The 12,183-nt window shown below is 32.8% G+C and overlaps 1 protein-coding gene across 1 annotated transcript in view; it reads right to left on the bottom strand.

The window, feature by feature from the left end:
• Positions 1-12,183, bottom strand: part of LOC129217798 (transient receptor potential cation channel subfamily A member 1 homolog) — a 101,499-nt gene that overhangs the window by 72,727 nt on the left and 16,589 nt on the right. Inside the window, exons 6-8 of the mRNA XM_054852139.1 lie at positions 11,365-11,583; positions 9,188-9,281; positions 7,113-7,308 (exon numbers count right to left, since the gene is read on the bottom strand). Coding sequence (XP_054708114.1) covers positions 7,113-7,308; positions 9,188-9,281; positions 11,365-11,583 — 509 coding nt within the window. The remainder of the gene's footprint in view (positions 1-7,112; positions 7,309-9,187; positions 9,282-11,364; positions 11,584-12,183) is intronic.

The raw sequence follows: 12,183 nt of genomic DNA, 5'->3' as shown, positions 1-12,183 counted from the left end.
ACGCCAAAATTTAAATTGCCTTCTCCAGCAGAAATGTTGATGGGAAGACGCTTAAGGTCAGTGGTACCCCAGAAGACAATTTTACTAAGGCCTTTATTTCCCACTAGAAGCAACATTCAGCAATTCAAGGAAAATGACTATGTTTGGCTTTTTATTTTGCTTTGAAACTTTAAGCCACATTTGAATTTTTAATTTTCTTTTTTTGTTTGTTTCATTGAAAAGAAAGGGCGTGTAATATAGTTTGGCCTTGCATATTTAATTATTTCATCAAATGTTACTTTTAATATAATTGTCAGTGAACGTGAGTTTAGATTTTTAAAATATTGTCAGAACGACTTAAGATGATTTAAATGTTGTAACGTAAAGCTGGTTCCCAAATTCAACTAAAATAAAATGCATATTAAACGTCAAGGAGTCTCAATACATTATATGACAGTACACTTACGATTTTCAATGAAATACGCCATTATCCATTCGTTAAAACTAATATTTTGGAATGAGTACTTAATTATAAGATCTATGATCTATTTTCCACAAAACTACATGAAATTTTTTAATAACGTAATAAAACTTGATTTTTAAGAAATCAATAATCAAAAGGTGTCAGAAACTTGATCTCACAAAAGTCTTCGTACACTTTGATAAAATGTCAAAAAATTAGTCAATAATCTAGCTTTTTACTAATTTATTATTTAGGAGTATATCATGCAGTATCAAGAACCGCTTTTAAACGTCTGGGAATAGATTTCATTGTTTTTTCTTTCTTTTTTTTGTGCAATTTCTGAGTAAGTGTTCAGCCGCACTTCGAGTCTTACTGTTTCTAGCTCGCTTTTCGTTTCAATGGTGTATTTTCGTAATCTAGCCACCAAATATCTCCAAATATGTTCCATTAAGTTTAAATCTAGCGATTGAGGAGATATTTCTAAGCTTAAGGTCAATTTTTGAGGCACCAAATGCAAACTTGTGGTTGGTCTCTTTATCTTGATAAAAAAACAAAGTTGTTTCCTATAACCAAATTTTGGGCTAATAGTTTAAAAATGTTTTTTAAAATATTTAAATTAACAGCATGATTCATTATTTCATCAAAAAATTAAAAAAATCCAAGTCCTAATGCTGATATGCACCCTCACACAAAAACACCTTCACCATCCTGATTAATTGGTCCACCTAAGTTCTTAAGATTATAAGTTCCTAATTTATTCTTCTTTTTATAATTATACAACAATTTAACCCAAAATGTTGAATTTATTTTTATCTATAAGTAAGACGTTATTCCAAAACGTTTTAAGCTTGTTTATCATTGATTTTACGATGGAAAGCGTAAGCTTTCTGTTTTTTGCACGAACAACAAAATTTCTGCGGGAAGAGGTCCCATTTAATCCAGCTAATCAGAGAACTTGGCGAACAATTTTAGAGGTAAATTAAACGTAAAATGTTTCATCCAATTTTGCAGAAACTTTTTCAGCACTCAAATGTGTAATTTTCATAACTTTTTTAACTGTAAACCTCCGATCACGCTTTGTTAACTTTGCCACTTGACCTTTTCTTACCTTGTTTGCGATCCAATTCTTGTCTTTAAAGCATTTTATCAAGCACTTTACGATAGAATGGAATAAATTAACTAATTTAGAGACATTTCAAACGAATTTACCGATATTGTGAGGAAAAAATTCAAATTTCGAATAGTGTTTGTGGTTTTTTACGAATACCAGCATTTTAAAGTAATAAGCACAATATTAAGAAGTAAATAATAAAAAAATTAAAGATAAATGACTTTTAAGGGTCAACGTAATGCAAAAATAAATAAAAAAAACGACATATGATAATTTTAATCATGAATTTATTCGAAAATATTTGAGTGCACGAAGACTTTTGTGGCGTATTATTTCTCAGTCTCTTCGTTTTTTGACCCATTTCAAAAAGAAGATTCGTCAATATTTTGAAAAAAAACTACAGGGTTTTTTTTAGAATGACATAGAAATGATGTGAAAAAATATTGGACTTCATATTCCAATTCAGTTTTGCGTTATTTCGATTTAAAAAAAAAATTCCAAAGTGTACGAACACTTTTGGGAGCCAATGTATATGTTTAGAAACCTAATAATGATGCCCATGTAACAACATGTGGTTTGGCGAGAACTTATATCACAAGCTGCGTCAAGTGGAGGTGCGACATCCATTGAGAAGAAATAAAATGGAGGGAGTGAAGACTTTTACTCATGAAACCCATACCCCTAGTCATGTGATAGATTTTAAAGCAAAGTATTGGAAGAAATCAGGTTTCTTTCGTTTGTTTCGCGCAAAACCGGCCACCCATTCGTCGTTGTTGCGTCACGTGACTTGGGGGTCTTTGGGTCAGCTTTTGCCAAGATTGGACATGCCCCCTCCATTTTAATTCCTGCTCTAATGCGACATCGATGTCGATGTTTTGGAAACATCGATTTTTTGTCAAAACATTGGTTGTTTTGGTTTTGCTGTTTTTTTTGATGTTGATGACTTTACATTTTAATTGAAAATTACCATACAATTTGCTCCAATTTTCTCGCTAGGTAATTAAGTTTACTTATGGACTTACATCGGAAAGAGATGTTTCTCTGACTGGTGGGATAGTCCGCGAAAAGAGACATGCGCTTCTGGGGGACAAAGTAAGCAAACTTCTTTTTCTCCTAACTGTCAACACCAATATTCGGGGTTACTTATCGATTTCCCCTAACAAGTTGTCTCTCTATTACTTACAGTTTGTGTTTAAATATTAACTAACAGTACAACACATATTTCTTGCTCTTAAAAATAATTGTTAGAATTCATTTTGTATTTTTAAAATAATTAGCACCACTTTTTCTCAGCATTCAACTGACGGTAAGTGCTATGATACATTTTTTATTTGATTCTTTTTTGATGTAAATTTACTCTCATTCAGTTTGAAAATATTTCCTCATTACTATAATTAGTTTGTATTAATCGGTGCTTGTCTTATTATCAATTTTCGTCCTACTATGATACCAAGATGTTGCGAAATTATTCTTATTCAATTATATTCATGGTTTGAGGTTCATTATTTTCAATATATTTGTTGGGGACGTATTCTTTTGTATTGCTTAAATTAGTGTAGTATATTCAAAACTCTATGTCAGAGGTTCCCAACCGGTGGTTCGCGAACCCCCAGGGGTTCGCGAGGTGCAGGAAGGGGGTTCGCGAAAATTTCGGTGCAATGGCGGATTTTTCCTAGTTTGGTAAAAAATTATAAAATATTCAATTTGCACACATAGTTACTAAATTTTTTTTTTTAATTTGAAAACGCGCCAGACTCTTGTATTAAGCTCAAAAAAAAAAAAAAAATCTTTCAGCGGTTTTATAATCTTAGTTAAAAAGAAATTTTCTCATTTTTTTTTCAATAGACAACAAAAAAGAGATATCCTTCTTTCTTTATTGCGAGGCGCCATGCAGAAACGTTGTATTAAGCTGTGGCAGGGATCACGATGACCTTAAAAAGGCGCCATCGCGTGGAGTCAATCAAACAATATACATAATATACATATGTCGAAAAAAATAAAGAATTCTCAAACAATGCATCATAGGGGTATTATTTCTAATCTGGTTGAAATATAACTCGGGAAATTCCGTCGAATTCAGTCATCGAATAGCAGACATGACAGCAAAAGGCTCCAAACTTTAAATTTATTACTGGATTTTACCCATCTGTTCGTTTTCAAAAATATATAACATCAGCATGCTCATAGTTCTGGGGAAATAGTTGTTAACAGACGTATTTAGAGATACTTTAGAGATGCTTGAAAACAAGTGATTTTGTTTGCAATTGGTTTCCTACGTGAACTTGCTACTCTGTTTGTGAAGTTATAATCGTGTTGGTAATTTTTATGATTTAATAACTTTCTGCTGTTATGGATCGATGGTTGAAAACTGGTAGTTTGGTTGAGCGACAAATGGACAAGCAGTCAATCGATCAACCCTCAACATCAGCAGTAACTTTCGAATCAACACAGGATATTGAAATAGATAGCTGTAATGAACTGCCGTCTCCCCCGACTAAACAGAAAAGTGAACTAGGGGAGAAAAAAGGAAAAAAGCGAAAATATGACAGTGACTATTTACAAATGGGCTTTTATTTTACTGGAGAAGAGTCTGAACCTAGACCGCTTTGTCTTCTCTGCAACGAAGTTCTAGCGAACAGCAGTTTGAAACCGTCACTTCTGAGAAGACACCTCGAAACAAAGCATCCGACACACAAGGACAAACCTATCGAATATTTTAAAAGAAAATTGGAATATAATAAAAAGTGTAGGTCTCTACGTTCCTGTTAGAATCCAACGAAGATAGTAAAATGGCCCTTGAAGCTTCATATCGAGTCAGTTATAGAATTGCAAGATCTGGACAGCCACATACAATTGCAGAAAATTTAATTGGACCGTGTGCTAAAGATATTGCTAAGTGTATGCTGGGAGAAAAGTCAGCAAAAAAAATTGACCTGGTTCCGCTATCAAACAACACAGTATCACGCAGAATTACTGATTTGGCAAGTAATGTGGAGAAAGAACTTGTGAATAGAATAAAAGAGAATAATTTTGCGATCCAGCTTGATGAGTCGACTGATGTAGCAAACGCTGCAATATTACTTGTCTATGTTAGGTATATTTTTAACGATACAATTAAAGAAGATGTACTCTTTGCAAAACCTCTGAAAACCAACACAACTGGAGAAGCAATTTTCGAACTGGTCAACAGTTACTTTGAAGAAAATGGAATAGATGGGTCTTCGTGTGTGGGTGTGTGCACGGATGGTGCAAAATCAATGACAGGAAAATTTGTTGGCTTTGTGGTGCGAGTAAAGAAGATCAACGAGAAAATTGAATGGACTCATTGCTGCATTCATAGACAAGCATTAGCATGTAAGCGTATTCCCGCAGAATTATCCGCTACTTTGAATGATGCGGTAAAAATTGTAAATTTCATAAAATCACGTGCCACAAACTGCCGTCTATTTCACGCGCTTTGTGAGGAATTGAGAAGCCTTCATGTTACTTTACTTCTTCACACAGAAGTTAGATGGCTTTCCCGTGGCAAAATTTTGACACGCTTATTTGAATTGAAGTCAGAAGTCCAAGCATTTTTTGTTGATCATCCATTTCACTTGTCCACTTGCATATTCGATCCTCTTTGGATGCAAAGGCTTGTATATTTAGCTGACATCTTTCAAAATTAAAGGAATTAAATCTATCCTTGCAAGGTGCAGTTGTTAATATTTTCGTTGTATATGATAAAATTGAAGCTATGGTAAAAAAATTGAATTTCTGGATCCAATGCCTGGAAATGGGTGAGTTTTCTTGTTTCACTTCTCTTAGCAGTTTTTTATCAGAAAACTCAATGAAACTTGATGAAAGCGTTAAAAGAAATGTATGTGAACATCTGCAACATCTTGAACTAACTTTTGACGAGTATTTTCCTAATAGGCGTAATGTCCCTCTCTCAAACAACTGGATACGCAATCCTTTTGAAGGAAATCCATGCTTAGAGAACACCCTGACATTACCTGAAAAGGAAATGCTCATCGAGTTATCCTGTGATAATTCATTGAAAACTACCTTTAAAGAGCTCTCGTTAATTGACTTCTGGCTCAGTGTAAGAAATGACTATACCGTTTTGTCCAAAAAAGCAATTCGAATTTTATTACCATTTTGTACAACATATCTGTGCGAGAAAGGATTTTCCTCCTATACTTATCTCAAAGATAAATACCGAAGCAGATTGAATGCAGAGCCTGATTTAAGACTCTAACTGTCAGACATTGAACCAAACTTTGTTTCTTTGTTCCGTCAAACAGCCACAAATATCGCATTAAGGATTTTTCCCCCAATTTAAAGTATGCTTAAAAAAATAGTTGGTTTATAAAACTTCTTGTTTATAATTTTTCTTGTAGATGTAGTTTTAACTTTTTATTAATGTTTGCACTTAATGATATTTTACAATTATATTTTTGTTTATTGCAATCAAGGCTGCAAAAAATGGAAAGCAAACATGCTGTTTTTTTTATTGTTTCTTACATGTTACTAATTTCAACATCAGGGGGTTCGCGAACTTTTTTACCTGTTCCAAGGGGTTCGCAAAGAGAAAAAGGTTGGGAACCGCTGCTCTATGTTATACATTGAGAAAAAGATCGATGTTTTTAAACATTGATGTTTGGAAACATCAATGTTTTTTGGTTGATGTATCAATCCATCAATGTTTTAATTTCTAAAATGAATGTTTTTCCATCAATGTCACACCTCTAGCGTCAAGATTGAGAATTAAAATGATAAGGGAGGAGCATTTGTTCCAGTGACATTTGATGGGGATTTCAAATAATATTATGAATTATTTACGTTTATTTTGATATATTTGGCTTTAATCAAATCCCTATTTTCTTTTATCTAGCAAAGACACAGATGCAAATTTCAATGTTTGGAACATATTTCCTGATCTTAGACACGTGCGTGCCTTATGTCAAGAAATGACGAAGTTCCTTTTTCATTTGATTGGCCACCGTTCTAACATCGGGAAATTCGCATCTCAGATGCATGTCTTGAAATCCATGCAAATGACTCTGGCTGGCTACATAGGTTGCTTTGGTAGCTCAGTTGCCCTCTCTCTTTTAAGGCGCCATATTTTAGTTTCTTGGTCAGTCGAGTCGGCTGTTTGCCGTCCTGCTCTCGATTAGGCAATTTATAATTGTAAACTTTGTCTGCAAACCTAGCGTTTAAATTAATGGAACCTCGATTAGATAAATGACTCTTCATTAGTCATATTACAAATTTATCAATAATGGTTTTGCATGTTTACCAAAATAACTATGCTTCAAGAGAACTTATTTTCCAATTTCATATTTCATATGTAAATAGCTCGCCAAGGATATCATTGTATTATATCACTATGGAGGAAATAAATAGAAAAAATTTCAACCACAGCTATTGTTTTCTGCAAAGAACTGCAATTACACTCTGCAACTCAAAAGGGCACTAATTAAATTAGGCATCGGTGCGATAACTTCATTTGATATAATCTCATCGCATAACAACATTCTTGTAAAGTCACACCCCGACTTGAAAAAATGTAATTACTTTTGCAGCAGGAAGTCGATGACTTCTCCGGCATCGAAGGCAGCCGCTTTGTGCAGGGAAGTCTCTCCGAGATTGTTCACGCAATCCACCTGAGCCCCATGCTCCAGGAGACACCTGACAATGCCCACGTTGGCAGAGATGGCCGCCAGGTGCAGGGGCTGGCTGAAGTCGTCCAAGGTCACCTGTGCGTCTGCACCTGAAACGGACAGAGGCAAATGCATCATTTCACCAAAATACAGGGTGTCCCAAAAGGTCGTTTACAAACTTAACATGCTGGTCTGTCATATCATGATGAACAAGATTTACATAGGAACATGTGTTCCCAAACGCAATGCTGGCGCACTACATGCACACAAAGTCAGACACTAACGGATGCACAACATGTCGCATATCTATTACACAAAGACAGTTTTGCACAACATTTTAATTTTTAAGGAAAGCTTAAAGTAGTTGATAAAATTTCCGTCCCGTCAGCTCTCATAATCACGTTACAACGACAACGCAGCGATCGGTGAAATCTTGTCCGAATGGATCGTTATTACGACGGCCGGTACTTTGTCGTTGCGACGCGTGTATGACAGCTAAAGGCAGCAAATTTCAACAACAGCTATAAGCCTTCCTTGAAAACTAAAATGTTGCGTAACATCCTCTTTGTGTAATAAATATGCGACATGTTGTGCATCCTTTAGTGTCTGAATTTGTGTGTATGTAGCCAGCATTGTATTTTCGAACTTATGTTACTGTGTAAATCTTGTTCATCATGATATGACAGACCAGCATGTTAAGTTTGTAAACAACCTTTTGGGACACCCTGTAGTAGGGGAATGTGGGGCAAAGTGAAATGGTTAAGATCACTTCTTTTTTTTTAAAAGTGAACAAATTGAAAATTTGTTTTGAAAATTATGGTACATAAAGAAAGAATACTGTACTTCATAAAAAAATCTTGCACTGAAACATTATTTTTTATTTTTGACAGTAAATTCGTACCTTGAAAAAAAGGTGTACATTTTTCCCTTGTTTTTTTCATGGGGCAAAGTGAAAATTAAGATATATTTTTTAATGAAATATTTTTCATTCGATTGTTAAAGATATTTTTGATAAAATAAATGAGTAAATAAAAGAATGAATGAAGAAATGAAAATAAAATGAAACAATAAATGAATAAATAAATATATAAATAATTAATACATGAGAAAAATTTAATGTTTGCATAAAATAGCAAATGAAGTAGAAAATAAGTGAATGAATGAACAAATAAGGGATTTTTAAATGAAAGAATGTGAATGGAACAACTAATTTTCCAATACGTAAATGATTTTTATAAAAGATTAAATAAGTAAATGAAATGGAAATGGACTGTATTTCACTTTGCCCTATCCACTTGACTAACTGTACAAAGCATTTGAAATACAAATAAGCTTAATATTATGCAAATAGATACTGCATTGTATATTAGTAGGTCTCAAATAATTTTTAAAATATTAATAACAATAACTTTATCATTTAATAATAACAAAAATAATTTTTGACTGACAACAAATATTACAATTTGAGTATCTAATACCATGAGAGTTAGTTTTCTCCATGAACTTAGGATCTGCAACATTAAAGTTCAACAACGGCCCAAATGAAAAAAAAAGTCCTTAACTATGCCAATAAGTAGTTGTTTACTCTAATTAACAAACATTATATTTCATAAATATTAAACAGCATATTATAGTGTAACATGTATACCTTTTATAAGTTACTAAGTAATACACATATTTTTTGATTACTAAATAACAGATCTTTTAAATTTATTTACTATTATACATTACAATTGCTAGTAATTATATTTAAATAGAAAAAAAATATTAATTAATTCAAATGAATCATTTAATAATTTTGTTTATTTTTTAACCCCCCCCCCCCCCGACCAACTGGACAAGGTGTCAGTTATAGTGAAATCTTTCATTTATCCTTGGAGTTCAAACAAGGTTTTTGACTGTAGAATAACTTACAAAATAATGTAAAAAAAATGAAGTAAAAAATGTTTTTTTTTTCTTCTGAGGCTAGAAGATAAGACAAAAGCTAACCTTTACTCAGAAGTAGCTGCAAAACATCAAGATGCCCTTTGTTGACTGCAAGATGAAGTGCTGTATTGCCATGGAAGTTCTTTTCTTCAATGTACTAAATAAAGAGTATTAAAATTAATTTTTTTTGGAACAGCGAAACGTAAGAAAACCGATACTAATAAAGCATCTTTTACAAAAGTTCCTGGTACTGCCCATAGAGTAGGACCCCCTTGCTTTAAAAAAAAACCTGTTGCAACAAAAACCAATAGAATAGACGAATAAAATCAAACTTTATTGATCATATAGATTTCATGAAAAATGTGTTCGATAAAACTTTCCCCACAACAAAAGTCTGGTTACGACCCTGATATACATTACTAATTATTTTTTTTAAAAAATATAGCATTTTCATTGATGTTTTTAAATCCTCACTTAAAAATAAATAAATTATACAAATAAAAGGAATAGAGGTGTTCCTCAAATAACAAGGTAAATTCGTACCATGTACTATCAAAAGCGTGTTATACGAGGGACGCACTTTTTTTAAACTTATTTTTCACACTAATTAATCATGTACACAACATAAATCAAGTCAATATCATACTTGCCAACCTTTGAAGAAAAAAAAAATAGGAGATTCCACTAGACGTATATAGGTGATTCACCAGCGACATATCTTCACAACAGAATTATTAAATTATGCTTTTAAATAACATAAATACTAAATTTAAAGTGAAATGGGGATTTTTCGCAGATGTAAGCTAATTGGTAGCAGCAAAAAAACATACTGCAAAGGAAAAACCTAATAATAAGTAGTGAAGTTGCTTTAAGTTCTGTACAGTCCTCAGTCTCTTCCAGAAAAGTAGCTACCAAAATTTAATTCCTAAAATTCGAAAAAAAAAATCAATATATAATGAAAATAATATATATAATAAGTAGGTATAGGGTAGCACATGCTAAAATAACTTCAAACTTTCAAAATAATTGAAATATTTTCAAGATGCAAAAGGATTGAAAACTGCTGCCATTTTCGGCAGAGCATGTGCTTCATTGAACATGAAATGTGGAAAGCTTCCAAAATATTAATTTTTACTAACGGAGTTATTAATTGGAAAAATTCTTATTCCTTGACGTTAGTAGACTAGAAAGGGGCGCCATCCATTGAGAAGAAAGTGAAACTTTTTGATGATTGATTGAAAAAACGGGAGAAAATCGTAAAAAACGGAAAATCGGGAGATGGAAGCAAAAAACGGGAGTCTCCCGTTAAAAACAGTAGAGTTGGCAAGTATGCAATATGCATCATGTTGTATCAAAACTTGTTACATATTATATCGAAACCGTGTTATATGAGACTTGGAAGCAATGCAAATCAAGCAATGTGTACCATGTTATATCGAAACTAAGCCTTAAGGTCAAACTTTTATAATCACTGAAAGATCAATTCATTAAAACAAAGACTGGGAATCAAAACATAAAATAACCCCACTAATCCAAAAATAGATTTGCTATAAACCACACAACTTAATTCTTTTACACAACTCAAACTAAAACTGTTATGATCACCAATAAAATTTTCTTTATTAAGAACAAAATGCATATTATCAGAAAGAAAATCTGAACTTTTCCGTAGCAATGAAGTTCGTCTGAGCAACAACAGCGAAACAAAATGTATAAAACAAAATAAATAGATGTATTATATTTTGCCAATTTCATATTTTGCTTCGGCTACATTTTTTCATTTATTGTTTGCCAAATTTAGCTTATGTTTAGCTCTAATATTATTCTCTTACAATGTATTAGAAATAAAATAATTTACATCTTTTTGCTTTCATCACTCATGAGAAAAATTAAATTTTTAAAAGTTAAAAGTTAATGTTATGCAGGCGAACTAAACATTTGAGCTGGAGAAAGACACAATTTTTCATATCAGTTTCTTAAAAACAAAGAAAATCTTTAGAGTTAACACCATCCAACTTTTTAACAGTGTATAAATCAAAAATAAAACTTTATCTTTAAAAGTTAGTTTTATATCAAAAAAACGTAGTAGTAATTTTCAAATTTTGTACAGTGTAGTATCGAATTATAATAGTTAATTTTTGTACCATGCAATATTGAAACCGTGCTATATGAAGGATGCCCTGTACTTTCAAGGACCTGCTTCCAATAAACAAAGAAAATAATTCAAAAAATAAACTAACGGTTTTCAACATGTCCGGACCCTTAGATTTTTCGACTGCTTCCAACAGCAACAAAGAAATCTCTTTGCTCCCCGTCATGGCCGCCAGATGCAATGGGGTCGATAAATTTTCATCACAAGCTTCAGGGTTAGCTTTGGCATTTAACAAAAGTTCCACAATCTCGGGGTTGTTGTAGTTGGCTGCACAGTGAAGAGGAGTCATTTCTTGCTTGTCAGGAACCTTTAAACAATGGAACAAAACAAAATTAATGTCTCAAAGAGATGAGACTTGTATATGACACACTATGCAATATAATTTTTTTAAAAAAATGAACTGGGAATGGCAAAAATTTTATGAACTCGGCGCTTTTTTATGGTCAAAGTAAAGTCTTCGTTAAGAATTCCAGCACCAGTGACAGGTATTATCAGACAAGACAAACCCCCTTTAATTTAAATTGTAATTTATTTATATAAAGAAATAAATCAGCTTAAAAGTGGTAAAAAAAATATATAAAAAAAACAGGGTTCGTACTCAATTTCAGAAATAAAATGAAGGTGTTTTGATGGAGTAAAATGAGATTTTGAAGGAGTACTAAGGGGCTGTCCTTAAATGATGTTGCACTTTTTTTTTCAGCATGTTTGATTTTGACCCCCTTTCGCCTTCATCACAAAATGCCACACTTCATCTTTCCCTTCCTCTTGTCACATGTCATATTTTTTACAAACACATTGTTATAATAATTGCATGATGTTACTTTTTGTCACCCTCTCTCTTCCTCTTGTCACAATTTCATGAACCCGTCTCCCCCTCAAGGCATGACATCACTTGTGAATGACCCAT

The sequence above is a fragment of the Uloborus diversus genome, chromosome 2 (genome assembly GCF_026930045.1).
Source record: "Uloborus diversus isolate 005 chromosome 2, Udiv.v.3.1, whole genome shotgun sequence".
Classification (NCBI taxonomy): domain Eukaryota; kingdom Metazoa; phylum Arthropoda; class Arachnida; order Araneae; family Uloboridae; genus Uloborus; species Uloborus diversus.
The sequence above is the reverse complement of the archived record's forward strand: the minus strand, read 5'-3'. Positions and strand labels throughout refer to the sequence as shown.